The sequence below is a fragment of the Anguilla rostrata genome, chromosome 3 (genome assembly GCF_018555375.3).
Source record: "Anguilla rostrata isolate EN2019 chromosome 3, ASM1855537v3, whole genome shotgun sequence".
Classification (NCBI taxonomy): Eukaryota; Metazoa; Chordata; class Actinopteri; order Anguilliformes; family Anguillidae; genus Anguilla; species Anguilla rostrata.
The window spans coordinates 59,859,534-59,876,777 of NC_057935.1; the positions used below are offsets into that span (position 1 = coordinate 59,859,534).

Here is a 17,244-nt window from a genome sequence, read left to right on the forward strand (position 1 = left end):
ACCGCGAGGCTGGCACAGGGAGCTGGCAGGTGCCTTAGCGACCAGGGGAATGCGCATTGGGCGAAGAGGCAGGGAATCCTCTGCTGATTGCAACCCTTCCTCCCCAATGAGCCATTACACAAAGTCCTGTTGGATTTCTTCCCAGTTTGCAAAGCTGTGGTCCAACTTAATTCCAGACCATATTGTGCATTAGCAGACTATAAGTACCTCAATTGCAATTACGTTTTCCATTTCTACCTCACTAGGGCACAAATCCATCAATAAACTAGAGGACCTAAGGACAAATAAAAAAATCATTTATGACAGGAAGTACTTGTCTCACACATCTGATGAATGCATGGAGTTTCCTAACTTCTGTTTGCATGTGCAGCCATGCAATGGGGCGGCAGGTCTTTCTCGGTGACTCAAGCAGCAAACATACACGCACATTCAACCAACACCCAAGTCTGTAATCGGCTGAGAGTTTTATTAACACATTTATACTACAGTTCACTTCAACAATTCAACACAGTACAATCATATATTGTCACACCAGAGAGGCACTGGCAGAATCTGTGGAAACTGATTAGCGGTGTATCTGCTTTATTTAACAGTCTGACATCTCTTTCAAAGCCCTTATACGTTACAGTGGAAAATACTATAACTGCAGAAATGAAAGGCAGGTCCGGGCCAAAGTAAATTGTAGTTGTTTATATCGGCTACCACACTGATAATGGGAGTTCCCATTATCAGTGCGAGATAAACGAACATCTTAAATCAGGGATACATGATGTGGGAACCTCTTGTTCTTCGGCAGAAGACAAAACCATAAGTAAATGACAATGGAAAGATATTTTACAGCTAGATAAAAAAGGGAGATTACTTTCTGGAACTTCATTGTGAGACATTTGGGGTCTATCTTCAAACTAAAGAGGTTGCATTGCTTTTTTTTGCAACCTTTAAGTAAGCCAGTAATGTAAAACAACAATTCTAAGGCAACTTCCTGATGAAACATCTCTAAAAAGTTTTGAGGCAACAATTCCCCATGTTATCTAGCAATGGTACTGATGTACTTTACTGTATGACAAATTTTCATTCTTCTACAGCAAAAAATGCACTTTACAGTAGCTTACATCCAACTGTAATCCATGCAATTGACAGGAACGCAATTTTCTTCCATCTGCATATAGCTCCCTCCCTAGAAGTTACATGGATCTTTGTATAAGGCAAAGATGTAGTCCTTTTAAAAACATGAATTTGATTGTGTTCCCTGAGTCCTTGTGTGCGAGTGTGTTAAATGCAATGCAACATAGGAATGACTAATCATAAACAAGGACATGAGAATAATTTTCAAACACCACCTTGGATACACAAAACAGTACCATCAACAGGTAAGTAAGAAATTGCAGCGTGGTCAGGGTCACGGTGATAGAACTGAATTGAGTGAAACCACAGAGTTCAGGTACTGGGATCCACTATTTTATACAGAAACAACAGGACAAACATTTAATTAAATAATTCACTTGAGTCTCACCTGCCTAGACACTACAATGTGAGCCAGTCAGTATCTAATATGTATACAGTGATTTAAGAACTCAACCCAATCACAGGGCCGTGGCTCACAGTTGATTCTTCCCGCTCAAGTCATGTTGTTTCAGTGATGAGAGTGATGGGTAAAGCATCAGTGGCGATGCCTTCAGTCTTTATTGAGCCAATTGGTTAAAAAAAAACCAGACAATTTCCTGTATTTACGGCTGATCAGTTATTGCAGCATTGTTTAAGTCTGTGACTTTTCTAGAAGACTAGAAGCACAAGGCATTTGTTTGCGGATGGTAATGCAGCAGTGCCTCAAAGTTCTGTTTTCACTTCACTGGACACTGAGCCTTAGGGTGGGGTCGTTGGGGACACGCTGGGGGCAGGCGAGCTTCCTGGCTGGGATGGGGGCGGAGGGGTAGGGGTTGTAGCTGCGCTCGGGACTTCAGAAGCCCAGAGGGTGCGGGGATACCACGCCCCCGTTCTCCACCACGGCGGCGGAGATGGCTCTCAGGTTCTTGAAGATCCGCTTGGAGTCGCTGGATCTCAGAGACTTGATGTCATTCATGATCCGCTGATGGGCCTGCCAGAGAGAAGGAGGGAATTTGCAAAAGCCTCATTCTGAACAAACCCCCTTATTTTTCACAACAAAACCACTACATGTACCATATTTCCATTTCGCCCCCCGTTTCACCAAACAGGCACTGTCATCACATCTTTTTCTTGGAATTAATTAACATTTTTAAATTGCATATTAAGCCCACACAACTAAATATTTAGTGTTAAACTGACATTAACAGAGTACATTTGATCCCTTTTGAACTGAAATGTGTTGAATTAAGAATTAAGTGTTTTACTTTGTATGGGCTTTACACAGGTTGTGCTGCAGTTTACTCCCATTATTAAGCACACAAATGGGAGAGAGTAAAAAGAAAAAAAAGACAGAGATAAAGGGAGTAAATGTTGATGAGAGGAGGGTGGCCTGGGCAGGAAGAGAGGAGAGAATTAGGTTGCGCACACACGGCAGGCAGGCAGGCGAGATCACACTCACCTCAAAACACCAGGTCTCACAGAGCATCTTCTCGTGCTGGGCAGAGGGGAGGCCCTGAGCCAGGGAACGCGAGGCCCTGGAGGAGAGACGCACACGGGGTCAGACAAAAACAAACGAGCCCAGAGAGAACGGCTCCCTGGGGGGTGTCGTGAGACAGGCACGAGGTCAGACAAAAAACAAACGAGCCCAGAGAGAGCAGTGCGATGACTGTTCCCTCCGTCTTCAACACCACATGCGTGACACAGATACGAGGGCTATAAACGTGTGCTGAGGTTACCTGGAGAGGACAACTACCATGGCGTACAGGTCAATGGCACAGTCCGCCACCCTCTTCAACACAAACTGCTCATCTGAAATACAGGGTCTCAACATCAGCTCAAAACCACCACACATCCAGTTACAGTATGTGCTTGGACATCATGATCATGACACATCATTACTACACAACAGTGAGTGCACAACCAATCACTTTAACGCAATGTAAAAAGAAAAAGCAGCTACTTGAAAAGGACACAAATGCTAAAGTATACATGCAAGAGTTAAAGTCTCAAAAGCACCAGATAGTTATCAGTGCTTCCTCTGCAAATTGGTTTGCTTAAAATCAACTAATCGAACAGCATCTAAAAAATATTGCCAGACAGCAACATGCCCAAAAAAGGAAACAATTTTGCTGTTACAGCAAAGAGACACATTCCTGCACAATGTGAGCTAGGACTATAGGTGTGTATGCTAAAACAGAGCTATGCGCTACTGAAAAGGAAGCAGAGACAGCATGGTGAAAATCGAGTGATGTGCTCTTACCGATGATTCTCTTGCCATGTTTAAGCAGCATGTCCTCGGTGACAGCTCCAAATTGCTCGATGGCTTTCACTGCCTGAAACGGTATGGATGCGTCAGAATGTTGATTTGAAGTATGCGCTTATGTGCGCAAATTAAGATTAAGCCCAGCCGAACGATTATGCCGATTATCCCTGCAGTGTCCCTCTGCAATTGATACCACACACATTCCCCAGATGCTCCTCAAATGTTTCTCATACGTTCCAGGAACGTTTCTTCCCCGTGCATTTCCCAGTCGTTTCTCGGTGGTGTTTTTGTCAGGCGCTCACCAGCTCTCCGGACTCAGACAGCTCAGGATGGACGGACCCCTGCAACGTCAGCCCCGTTCCAAGCCCCGCCCTCCTGTGGAGAGAGGGCAGATGGCCGAGGAGGAAGAGGAAGAGGAAGAGGGATACTGGCGTCAAAACCTCAAAAATCGGTTTGGTCATTCCTGTAGCTCTCCGTACAGCAAGGCTGCTGACTTAATGTGTTCATGGCTATGAACAACTGTTACATAATGAGTATTGTACCTTATCGGGCCTGTGCTTTATAGTTAGGGTTGTACCAATGACCTTTGGTATGTACTTAGTGTACGTCACTTTGGATAAAAGCGTCTGCCAAATAAATTTAGTGTAATGTAACTGACCTCTTGGCTCTCTTGCTGATCTCTCCCACCAGCAAGCCAGCATTACCCAGTGGGTTCTTCAGTGCTCTCTGCAGACTCTTCAGTTCATTCCCTGCATTCTGACCACACAGGAGGTACACGCACATCACATTTTTGCTACTAAATACGCTTCCAGTGCTCAATAACCTGGCATAAGACCTTCACTGCATATATACTGGCAACACAGGAAGCAATTGAGCAAACTGAGCTTCCTAATGCACTGTGCCTGGCAAAAGTGTTCAACCCACTGAATACTTGCACACGTTTTATATTTTGTTGGATTACGCATGCAAGTTGTGAATAAAACCAATACATGGATAAAAATGTGTCCTATTTGTAAAGCAGCAAAATGTGATATGTGTCCTATGGGTCTGAATACTTTTGCATGATAAAAACTTGAATGTTATCAAACCATGAAATTTCTTGCTGATGTTCATTAGCAGTAAAATCAGCAAAGCGCATGTGCACAAACAAAGTACTGTGAATGGGATTAGAACTGTGAATAATGATAACATGATGTCCCCACTATGTATACTGACCGGATCATCACAACACATACAGATGACCGCAAATATATAAGATATCCTGACCTATACAGCATGCATTTCGCCACAGAAGGCAAATTATATACTGATAAAACAGGAAGTGCATTCATATCTGATCCCCTCAATGTGCATTGGCCACAGAGTCTGAGATATTACAACAACAGGAAGAGCTCTTAACCATCCTCTAATCTCCTGACAGTAACACATGCTAGCACAACCGTCCGCCCACCCCAAATACCTGAAAGCCATTGAGGGAAACGAACAGTCGGAGAATGTCATTGGTTCCCTCGAATATTCGGAATATCCTCAGATCCCTCATGACCCTCTCCACTCCTGCGTCCTGCACACGGAAAACACAGCCATGACTGCACAGAACACAGACTGCAAGCAACAAACATGCACACTGCACACCCACCAACCCCCACAACATTGCACAAACCAGTAACAGATAACAGCACCCAGACACATATTTCTATATATGAGTACAGAACGAGTATATGTAAAAGATCCTAATGTGTTTTCACAGAAATTGCCCAGTTACAGAACAAGCATAAATGTAGTCAGTGTTTTTTTCATGGCGGTTTCAGTGCTCAAACAGACAATGGGACTGTCTATGCAGCACTAAAATAACACTGCAATCACCAAATTGCCCTTCAACTTGGTTTGTAAAAAAACCTGTATCCTCAGACTAATTCAGTTGATGGCAGATGGAGGCAATATAGTTCACTCTGACCTGACCACAAATAGATCAGACATTTGACTTTTATCAGCCGCCTTTACGATGTGCTATAACAACAAGTTAGCCTGTGATTCACCAGACTGTACAGTACGGCACACAGCACAGGCGCAGTACCCACCAGCTACGGTCTGAGAGCATAAGCCCACACAGCTGTGGAATATGCCACCTATACCAGCACCACACCACTGTACCCAACGATGCAGAGGCAGCGTCTAGCCGACCTAAAGCCTCCTTATCGCAGGTCTCCAACCTTCAACTTCCGTCAGCATCTTTTTTTGGCTTCGCCCCCGCTTGGTTTCCACCGCCCCCTCAAAACATCTCGATATGACAAGGGTTTCCACTGGTCTCGCGTGTGACTGCGGCTTCTCTGCCATTCTTCAGAAAGAAGAGCCACTTCAAGACTGTCCTTCAGCCGGGCGGAAGGAGTCACAGCCTCTGACACATTGCCAAGTTCCTTTTATCGTCTTTATTCATCTTACAACCATGATTTATCAGTCAAGAAAACGTTGACAAACTTAGTTTGAAGTAAAATGCAAGTGCGAAAAAAATGTGCTCTGGTGTTCGGAGGTGGGGCCAAACAGAACGTAGCATGGCGCTCATTTCCATTCAGCCAGCAGTCGCTCGGTGTGCGGGTCAGTAGTGCCTAATGCTCAAACGCACTCACCTTCATGAAGCCCATTCCGCCCATGACCTGAATGCACTCGTCCGTCACGGTCCAGGCTGCTTCCTGCAAGGTCACAGAACGTTTACCACTGAGTAGGCGTCACTGACAGGACCAATAAGCAGCTTTCACCTTTTAACATCCACGCACTACCATGCAGTCTGTGAACTGGCAGTGTAAATGCCGAAGGGAAAACTCAGACAGTCTGAAGCTCACCCATCGCATCCTACTCAGACTGCCATTTCTTTAACCTTTACTTACAGACAAAGCCTTACTTTCAGTAGGTCACACAGAAAGAAAAATAGGCTTTAGGACTATTTTAAATTAATCATAAGTACGATGATACCAAGCAACCATACTGGTTGCAGAACACACAGAGTGCCATCAGAAATAATTCAGGTGCTTACTTGTGTGAATGAACATCCAGATCATTTTTAGCTCAATGTGACCACACAAATTGTATGAATGCTACTCATTCAGGCAAGTATTTTTTTATGTTATTATTAATATGTTTAAATCACAATCCACTGTTCTACCTCTCATGGTAATCCATGGCAAGTCTGCATATGCAACAGGATCTTTCACATGCAATGCAGAGCACTGGCAGAGCCAACAAAGCCATAGCAGTGCACTGAGAGATGAAAGGATGAACACAAGATCACAGGCCCGAAAGGGGACTGCACTTCCAGGAAATAGAAAGTGCCAGTTGAGCCGTTCCCCGCATGCGCCGCCCCGCTTCCACTGAGCTGAGCTCCCCGTACCCAAAACAGCAGCACGCCTCATTCGGAAACTCCCCAGCGTCCTTCAAACCAACCACATCTGCAGCGCTCGACTGAGCAGACCAGGCCCGAATAACGAAACCGATCTGAGGCACGATAGAGACGTGAACAACAAGTTAATTTATGATTCTAACCATTGAAACCGAAACCAAATGGTAGTAATTTCGATATCTGACGTTACCAGCAAAGAGAACGTGAAAACCACCCATATACTGACAAAACGATAGTGTTTTGTCAGTACCTGGGTGGTGTTCAAATTGTCTCTTTGCTGGTAATGTCAGATATTGAAATTATGATCATTTGGAATGAAATTTGGCAAAAACCTGGAATCCAATTAATGCGGAAGAGTGCTACGTAGAGAGTTTAACTTCTAACACACTTAGCACTTCAGCAGCCATAGAAAAGGTGCAATCATTTTAAAAGGTCATCCCTGCCACTTGAGCACTGCTTTTATAGAAAGTTAATTTAAAAAAAGACGTAAATAAAAATAAAAAAAATGACTGAGTAAAAATAAATTTGATGCGTTTCAATTTTAATCATACTTCAAAACAGTACTAGAAAAACACAATGCAGTAAATTCAATCTTAAAATGCATTTTTCTTACTAACATCTTATTTTTAAGAAAATAACAGCAAGTAAAAAGTAGACTTATAAACTGCTTCAGAGAAACTAAAGGATGGTTGCTTGTTGCATTAGTTTTGCTTTCATACAAATTTCAAATATGTGAAATAATTCCTCCGGGTGATTAGGTGTATGACCAATTGTCAGATGCCAGTCACTCGCTCCCAAATCCTAAACAATGCTGAATAGCAGCTAGTGATGGTCACCGTTAGATTATTGTACATAGTTTGACTCATGGGTTTTCCCCAATTTCTACAATCTCAATCTAAAATGGTACCCCAGCAAAGATGAGTGTTAGGACAGGAAATTCACAGAATCGGCATCTTGTTTTTTCTTTCAAACTAAAGCCTGGAAGCTTGCCTAAAGGTGATGGATAGAGCAAGCTTGCCTAAAGCTGATGGACAGTGCAAGCTTGCCGAAAGGTGATGGATACCGCAAGCTTGCCTAAAGGTGATGGACAGTGCAAGCTTGCCGAAAGGTGATGGATACTGCAAGCTTGCCTAAAGGTGATGGCTACTGCAAGCTTGCCTAAAGGTGATGGCTACTGCAAGCTTGCCTAAAGGTGATGGCTACTGCAAGCTTGACACGCTTCCATCATGTTAACATTTTTTACAGTATTTACAACTTCCTTCATCCACTGAACCATCGGTGAAATTTATTTTAAATGAAGCATTACATTTATAATTGCTACACTCTCAGCATTTCTATTCCTAGGCCATCTCCCAAGGAACATTTCTCACATTGCCACAATTGGGTTTGGTATGTACAATTGGTTGTTTGGAGGGTCAATAATTGTGACAGACAGAATTAATGATGCATGATGATCATTTAAAAACGAAGCCACTATGCCTTTATAACAAACTATGTGGCGCAATAGTACAAAACATACAGCTTGTGCGGACAATCATTCACCAATCAATCTGCTGAACCAGCAGTTCTTACTAGCAATCAAAACCTCAGGCCAAAGCACACACTAATTAAAATACTTCCTCTCAAACACACTGCAGATATTTTTGTCATTTTATCATAGGGTTATTTCATAACTAAACCTAGATACACTTTCATAGCATTTCATGAAATGTACAGTGAAATTTTTATATTTTACAGGAAAAGGACAAATACACAGTAACAACCATGATACAGATGTGAGAACCAGACCCAGTAAGCTGGTCGTGAGCATTAAAGACGTTACTGTGTTACACAGCAGTGTTAGTGAGCATTTAAGATGTTACTGTGTTACACAGCAGTGTTTGTGAGCATTAAAGATGTTACTGTGTTACACAGCAGTGTTTGTGAGCATTAAAGATGTTACTGTGTTACACAGCAGTGTTTGTGAGCATTAAAGATGTTACTGTGTTACACAGCAGTGTTTGTGAGGATTAAAGATGTTACTGTGTTACACAGCAGTGTTTGATGGCTTGAGGAGCTGATGGCACGCTGTACTGGATACTTACGGAGGCGAAAATCTTGCTGATGGCAGCCTCTATCTGAAATTCTGAGGCTCCGCTATCCATGTTCCCACTGACCATGTAGGCCATAGACTGCAAGCAGAAACGAGAACAAGTTCACCAGTTAAAAAAGGAATTCATGTCAGGTTTCCATTGGTGAGATATTTCGCTGAGGCAACAGAAACGGGAATCTTTCCAGTAATGAAAGGTGAGCACAGTTCTTATGAGAGCAGGGCTCTGCATATATGCTTTACAGTTATTTGTATTTTAGGGATTTCCATACTTCATATTTCCAGATGGGGGTCAGATGTGAAATACACTACGGGGCTTGCTGGGGTGTTCGGTTTAACCGGTGGCACACGGTGCACAAGCCTACATCAGTGCCGTTATCTCCACACCCCGTCAATATCGGTACTTTAATTTAAAAAATAAAATTGAGTAAGTTCTCCTAAATTAGGCCATTAGGCAAGTAATGAAATTTTTTATTTCCATCACAAAATTGTGCACATTTTATCAACGTTATTTAAAATCGTGAACACGTACTCTTCTTTCTCCCCAACACACTAACACACATTTCTTCTGGTCTTTCTTTACATCAAATACTTTGCCATATTGTATGCTTTAGCAACGGTGGTAAACCTGGCATGTCCCTGCAGTTTACAGCTTTTTTTTTTTTTGGAAAGATCAAGTACACATCTTTTTCTTGGGGACTTAATGAACACTACACATGCGACTGCAAAGGGTCTTTAAGGACCGTGGGAAGCCTGCACAGAGCTGACCTCAGTGACATAGTGGAGCATGGCCATGCGTGCCATCTTCTCCTGGATCGCCCCGAAGTTGTGGATCTTGTTCCCGAACTGAGTCCTGTTGGCGGCATGATCCGCCTGAAAGACACGGACAGAAACATCGACGGGGTCATGAAGAAAGGTCAAGGTGATGATGTACAGGGTCAGAGCTCAGCCACACCAATCACAGCGTAGGACACTGAAACTAAGCTCAGGCTGAAGCCCGCGACAGTGCAGCCTCCCCCTCACTCCATGTCTGTCAGAACCCCCCGTTTTTTTTTTTTGTTTTTTTTCCAGATGTGGAAAACTCAGACAGCCATGCGACCATCTGCTTTTCCTTTTCTCACAACCGCGAGAGTCAGTTAACAGCAGACAGGTAGACAGTATGAAGGCACAGGAAGAGGCCCAGTAGCAGCAGTGCCCACACAGGAAGTGGTTTTTTCAGAGCGGCTGCCGCTGCACGCGCCCTGGGAGTTTCCTACCACTGAGAGGAAAACAGCAGGGTGGCAGAGGGAGCCGCGCGCCAGCATCAAAAGCACCAGGCGAGCAGATCGGCTTGTGGATAAAACGCCAAATTTACACGACGCAGCAAAAACCATTACAATCTGTTTTACAAACCACTTCATTTTCGTTATAAACCAGAAATACGATGATCGAACGTATTCACACAATCACTGTCCCCCCCTTTCACTTCCATGAGAGGTTGTTTTGTGAGCTTCAGGTGCTTTCCAGGGTGGATTAATGCCCACATTTTCATTCTGAATGTTTTCATAAATGGTCAAATGGATTAAAATCTGAAGATTCCCTGTCAAATGTATGATGACTGATTACTCGTTTATAATCAGTATCACAGAAAAAAGTTTTTTTTTTAACTTTAAAAGCCCCAGTGTGGGAATTACATATTTAAACTGGCATGGGTTCAAATGTTTCCAGTTTAAAAAAAAAAAAAAAAAAAAAAAACCTTTCATATACTGGAAACATAACTTATGTAGAACTTTATTTTCAGAGTTAGCTACAAAGGGTGCATAAATGTGACCAAGGTTTTTTCCAGTCATTACTAGGTGCAGTTTTTTTTCAGTATTCATTTTTTAAAAATGAATAGCCTACATGGACGTGGGTGGGTGTCCAAGACTAAGGAAATGAGAAAAACTGACCATTCTGCCATAAAGAGAGGAGCAGAAATACAATCTCCCCTGGAGAAAACGCGACTTTCCCAGGAGTTACCGCGGCCCCCGTTTGAGACGAGGAGGAATCTGAGCCAAATGAAACATTCCCCAACCCGCCGGCCCCAGACACCCCGAATCACTCGGCCATCTAAAGACAGGACACACGGTGAGACTATCATGTTACTGAGAGCACAGGAGCGCTCGCACACACACACACACACACACACAGCCTCGTACGGACACGCGGACGGGCGGAGCAGACTCACGGCCTTGGTGATGACCCCCTTCATGGTGCCGGACAGGGCCGCCGCCATGCCGAAACGCCCGTTGTTCAGGATGTTCATGGCCACCTTGAAGCCGCCGCCCACCTCGCCCAGCACGCAGTCCAGGGGCACCCGCACGTTATCCAAGTACACCTCCGCCGTGTTGGACGCCTTGATGCCCATCTTCTTCTCTGGGGGGCCACTGGAAATGACATTCGGGGCGGGGGTGCAGGGGAGAGCACAAGAGTAAAGAGAATGAATGACGAACGGGAATTGAGAAAAGGGATATGTATAGAAAATAGAAACCTGAGAATCAGAAGCAGTAAGAAAGACCATCAAAATCTCCACACATTCAGTCATGTTATCCACCTCCTCCATATCCAAATCACAGTATTTAGCTGCTGGACATTATACAGGTACAATAAAACAGTTTCATTTGTGAAAATGAATTATGGCAATCTTCAGGATACAAAATTAATGAATAAAAAACTGGACAGTTTCGCCAGTGACAGCTCCTACACATTCTCGGAATGATGTTTTAAGAGTATGACAGCTCACAAACGTACACATACACACTAATCTCAAACACAGAGATAACAGCAGTTTGGCACGCGCTAGAGAGAATTCCAGACACTATTTTGGTACACAACAGCAACCAAGTGCCCGTGGACTCAAACCAGTCCTCTCGTTCCATGCCAACACTGTTCTTCACTTTTTCCACTTTCTCCGCTCCTGCTTCTTCCTACAGCAGTGTCTGCCTCTTCCACTCTCTCCATCCTCCCCTTCACTCACTGAGTAACTCCACCAAAGCTCCTCTCCACGATGAAAGCAGTAATCTTGTCTTTCATCTCTCCAGTCTTTTCATCCTTCATTGGTGTCTTGGCGAACACGGTAAAGATCTCTGCTATGCCTCCATTACTGAAAGAACAGAGCAATGATAATATACATCAACAGAAATATTTCACATAGAGCAAAGGTTTCCTGTACTTGTCCGCCCCCTAGTGGAGCTGATAGGTACTGAAACAGCAGACTCATTTAATAGTGTCATCTCGCATTGGTGCTGGGTATGCATACCTGATCCAGATCTTGCCCCCGTTGAGGGTGAAGTACTGTCCACAGGGGGAGCGCACAGCTGTAGTCTTGATGGAGGCGGCGTCTGAGCCGCTGGCTGGCTCTGTCAGGCAGAAGGCTGCGAGGGTCTCTCCTGTCACAGGGAGATGAGGGTTAACCCTAAAAACGCATCAGGTTTCCCCATATACGCACGCACAAACACGCACGCACGCACACACGTGCACACATGCACAGTTAGAAAAACAGACACAAGGTGTGCGATCATCCCCAGCTCTCACCGGAGGCCAGCTTGGGCAGGTACTTCTCCTTCTGCTCCTTGTTCCCAAACAGCAGGATGCCCTTGAAGCCAATAGACTGGTGGGCGCCCAGAGTGATGCCGACGGCAAGGTCGTGCATGCCCACGATCTCCACTAACCTGGCATACTAAGAGAAAGGGTGGGAGGGGTGCTGTCACTGGACACATTTCAAAGTTGTAAAAAGTAAGAATTCAGTGCCCTGGCTGAACAACCCCACTCTTTCCCCCAGACCCATAACCCCACTCTTTCCCCCAGGGACATAACCCCAACCCCGGACCCATCTTCCCCTCACCTGTGTGTTAGAGAGGCCCAAGCCCCCCAGGTCAGCTGGCACCTGCAGGCCGAAAGCCCCCATCTCCTTCAGCCCCTCCATCGTGCTGTCCTCCACCTTTTCCAGCACGTCGTTCTTTGCTGGATCGTTCACCTCCTGCGGAAGCGACGAGGAGATGGACAGTCAGTGGTAGGGGAGAGGACAGAGAGACGGAGAGGCAGTGGTGTGGGTGAGGACACAGAGAGACGGACAGTCAGTGGTGAGGGTGAGGACACAGAGAGACGGACAGTCAGTGGTGAGGGAGAGGACACAGAGAGACGGACATTACATTACATTACATTACATTACAGGCATTTGGCAGACGCTCTTATCCAGAGCGACGTACAACAAAGTGTATAACCATAACCAGGAACAAGTATGACGAAACCCCTAGAGAGAAGTACCGGTCCAAGTACAGGGAACAACCGCATAGTTCAACTTGGACCCTGATGGTTAAACTGATTAACACTAACAACGAGAACGGCAACAACGCAATCTATGGAAAAATAAAATAAATAAAAGTACAAGTAGTCGTTAAGACAGGCGCATCAACTAACTAACCTATGAAACAGCTGCCTAGTTACAACCCTAAGTTTAGTCATTTACAGGGGGGAAGGGAGGGATGGAGAGAGGTGCAGCCTGAAGAGGTGGGAAAGGACACAGAGACACGGACAGTCAGTGGTGTGGGAAAGGACACAGAGAGACGGACAGTCAGTGGTGTGGGAAAGGACACAGAGAGACGGACAGTCAGTGGTGAGGGAGAGGACACAGAGAGACGGACAGTCAGTGGTGAGGGAGAGGACACAGAGAGACGGACAGTCAGTGGTGTGGGTGAGGACACAGAGAGACGGACAGTCAGTGGTGAGGGAGAGGACACAGAGAGACAGAGAGGCAGTGGGGGAGGAGGGAACATAGCGAAACGAACAGGAAGTCGGGGGGGAGATAAAACATATGTGATGAGGAATTAGAGAAGAAAACATGACATGCACATCAAATAACTCCACATTCATCCCATACATTAAATTACTACTATTCACATTACGGTAACTGATCACTTAAAAAAACGTACTGAAGAAACACATAATATTCATACTGACAGGCAGATCCTTAATGTCAAAAACAACCGAAGCCAAAGCAGGTAAAAACGCACTTACTTCAAAGAACTTTGTCACGGGCCCAACCAGCTCTCCGAGGAACTCCGTCTGCTCCGCGTTCATCACTGCAGCGAGGCAATGCGACCAGTCAAGGCAACGCGACAGCAACATCAGCGCAGTATTATACAAGCGTTCAGAGGGGAGACTCACCTGAAGGGAAGGGGAACACCTGAGCCGTACTGATCTGCCCTTTGAACATGTTAACAGCAAACGACTGGGACTCCTGGCAGGTAAGAAAAGAGAGACATGAGAGGTTTCCAAAATCCATATGATTCACTAGTTATGTCGATATAATAAATCATTGATATGTGTAGCTAATTATTAACATACCAGATGGTTCTACTATTACAATAAAGCATATATAGAATGTAGTATGCTAACTAGTAATATATGCATCTGAAACAAGAACAAAATATGTAAAATGTAACCTACAGCGCTAGCTTGTTTCCAGTAAATAAGTTTGCTGCTAGGTAGCAAAATAGCTCGCTAGCTCATAAAGGTTCTCACTTTAATACAATTTCAATACAAAAAAATGAATAGGATTTTATTAGTGTTAATCATCAGCTACTGTATATAAGATTAGATGGCTGCAACAAATTGCATACCAAAGGTCAGACTTTATATAGCAAATTTTTCCCATATAACATTTGCAGTACATATGCTAGTACAATTCATCAAGAAAACAGGAAGTGCAGGGCAGGGGGGTGGGTGACAAGACAATCAATAGGAAGCTTACCAGCCAGTTCAGTGCCAACCAAACTTGCTGGCAACAATCAGATTACAAGCACTCACAAACTTAACTGGCCTTCCAGAGACTGAGCGTCTGAGGCTGAGACTAGCACACACTCATCTTAATAGTCACACAGGCAATCACCACAGGCCCTGTCTGGCCAGAGACCAGTGAGGCTAATGCACTACAGAACAGGGTGCCAGCTCCGCGCCTGTACAATGAAAGCAATGCTGCTGCAGCAACATACCAGACTGAGCGGCTTCTTCTCAGAGGCAACCTTAGCAGCAGCGTCACTGGCAACCGCCGGCTTCTCCAGCACCGCCTACAGGCAGGGATGAGTGTGGATGAGAACGGAGGACGAGAGAGGAAGAGGAAGCAGGAAGAGGAGAAACATGATGGTGATAGGCGTAAAAAAAGAGAGAGGAAGGTGTCGGGTCATGGAGAGAAAGGTGAGGGAGGGATGGATTCATTGGGGAGAGATGTACAGAGGGGAAGACAGAAAGACAGAGTGAGAGAGAAATGTAGGAGAAAGTGAACAAGCACAGACAAGGTCAAAGACAAAGGTCTACTTTGTAGTCTGGCACAGTTGAGTTGAATGAAAGCCCAGGTTAAAAGTAGCACATTCCCATTTGAGGAGCTCGCCCATTCATGGGGGTGTGGAACACTGGTCAGAGTGAGCTGCCAAAGTCATGGTGCCCTTCAGTTATCCTTGTCCAGTGTCCCCAAAAACACACACACATACTCTTCTGTCTTTAAGGCTCTTCCTGGTGCAGCTCATTAAAATTGGTGTCATTTCTTATTAAAAACACTTATTCCAAAGCAGAGTTGGCCCATCTTGGTATTGGGGCAGTTCATGTCCTAGCAAGGAATGTAAAAACTTCACCAATAACAAGTGGGCCTGTTGTATTCATTGAACTAGTTTAACCAGCATTCCCAACTCTGGGCGTTATTTACTAGACCTTAAAGCAATTAAGGCTGCAGTACTCGGCACAAAACCCTGCAGCAAATGGAATGAGTAGGGATCAACAATAAAAACCGTGAGACGCCTACGAAACACTTTATTTACACAAACACATGGCAGGCCTCTTGGTCTCAGGAACTCACTTGCTGGCCGAAGGACTCATCGCTGCCACCTATGTCCCACATTCTAAGTCACGTGACTCCAGTTACCTTTGCCCTACATCCGAGGCCAAGGAGAAGAATTGCGTTGGCTGACGCGTTACCCATCATAGTATTCGCAGCCAAAACACCATGTATGATCATTGGTTTTTGTTTCCAAAAAATAGTGATCGTCAAATGTTACACCAATAATTCTAAGCACAATAAGCTGAACGCCTAGCTAGCTAAACCACAATAGAAATCAGGTAGCGTTAGCTAGCTTGTTACATCTACGAAGCTGTTAGCTAACCAACTTACTTCGGCGGCCTGACTGGCGTAGAAACGAGCATTATGAACAGCTACAATGGCTCCAAGCTGGTGTTGACCCCTAAAAATAAAAATATATAAATTAAGTTAACAAGTTTGCAATGTTAACGTCACCAACAGCTATATTTTAGATCGTATTTGATACGGAAGTGCCAGTTTATTTTGTCTGACGTAGCGCTAGCTAGAGGGCAACATTAAAGAACACTACAGATATAATTAACATAGCTAGCATTTAGATAACTAGCTACTTAAATTACTTACCCAGATATTGCGGGAGAAAGACGGAGGGCAGCACCACACAGAGCGGTGCTCTGGCTTACTCCACGCAGAAGCATTTCTGATCGTATACCGGGTTGTGTGTTTGAGTGATAAAGCCCAACGTTATGATAAACGTATCCGCGCGGAGGCACTCTAGCAGCGTTATTATGAAAATATCTCCTTGTCAAAATTTTAGCTGACGAGACTTCAATCAAATGTTTGTCCTCAAATAATTTAATATCGATATATAGAAATAATAATACGGTATATAGAAAAGGTCAATGCCTTCTCAGCTTGTTCGTTTGCAAATATCACCGAGGACGCCCAGGACGAGATAACCAACCAGAGACTGTAAGCAACCAACTAGAGTAGCTCGAAAAGTCTGAAACGTCAGAGCAGTTAGAAATGTGACGAGGTCAGTAAAAACGTAAATGCACATAGTTCGTCCAACAAGTTCCGGTACGTCATTCTGCGCAGGTTTCAAGAAGTTCCGGTATGTGGGAGGGGCAGCCATATAATGTTGACAATGGAACGTAAACAAAGGGCATACTCTTGTAATAGTGTTGTATCTTAGGTTGTTCTTAGGAAGTCATAAAATCCAGCCAATACATATGGACCTATCACACGGCAAATTTAATGCTGTCACTGTTATGCTGTCGGATAACAACAGTTCTGACGAACCCAGTTCTGAAAACCCCAGCACATAAAGTCTAAGTCAACCAACAAAAGCAGATTCTTTGCATAAAATTATTAGATTTTTAAGCAAAGATTGGCTTTCATTTTAAAACAAGTATTTTTTCATTTTATCAACCGTCATCAGTGATGTGCGACAAAAGGCAGAGCCATCTAAATATATGGAATGGTTTTTTTTTTTTTTTGGTTTTTTTTAATCAGTTGCTAAATATGCATTTCCTTCACGGGAACAAGAAAAGATTTGAGACATCAAATTT

General features: G+C 44.3%; 1 protein-coding gene across 2 annotated transcripts; it reads right to left on the reverse strand.

Annotated features, from left to right (window-relative positions):
* Nucleotides 1-452: 452 nt before the first annotated feature.
* On the reverse strand, nucleotides 453-16,708 carry acadvl (acyl-CoA dehydrogenase very long chain). 2 transcript variants are annotated; one of them, XM_064328894.1, is made up of 20 exons: nucleotides 16,298-16,708; nucleotides 16,028-16,097; nucleotides 14,859-14,933; nucleotides 14,032-14,104; nucleotides 13,882-13,946; nucleotides 12,710-12,844; nucleotides 12,400-12,544; nucleotides 12,125-12,254; nucleotides 11,843-11,968; nucleotides 11,054-11,252; nucleotides 9,616-9,720; nucleotides 8,843-8,929; nucleotides 5,992-6,054; nucleotides 4,827-4,928; nucleotides 4,026-4,123; nucleotides 3,670-3,742; nucleotides 3,365-3,437; nucleotides 2,841-2,913; nucleotides 2,564-2,639; nucleotides 453-2,095 (listed from the first exon to the last, which is right to left on the reverse strand). In XM_064328894.1, the coding sequence occupies exons 1-20, from the start codon at nucleotides 16,369-16,371 to the stop codon at nucleotides 1,958-1,960; spliced, it is 1,980 nt and encodes a 659-aa protein (XP_064184964.1). In that variant the 5' UTR covers nucleotides 16,372-16,708; the 3' UTR covers nucleotides 453-1,957. The 2 variants fall into 2 exon arrangements, with proteins under 2 accessions (XP_064184964.1, XP_064184965.1); XM_064328895.1 differs by lacking the exons at nucleotides 16,028-16,097; nucleotides 16,298-16,708 and adding an exon at nucleotides 15,716-15,734.
* Between the last annotated feature and the right edge of the window lie 536 nt (nucleotides 16,709-17,244).

Excerpts from the sequence above, each read along its gene's own strand:
- acadvl (XM_064328894.1), bottom strand. The coding sequence starts at position 16,371 with ATGCTTCTGCGTGGAGTAAGCCAGAGCACCGCTCTGTGTGGTGCTGCC. Across the intron at positions 11,253-11,842 it reads AGCTTTGGTGGAGTTACTCA|TGGCCCCCCAGAGAAGAAGA; the intron begins GTGAGTGAAGGG and ends TGTCATTTCCAG. Across the intron at positions 4,929-5,991 it reads GCGGAATGGGCTTCATGAAG|GACGCAGGAGTGGAGAGGGT; the intron begins GTGAGTGCGTTT and ends TTCCGTGTGCAG.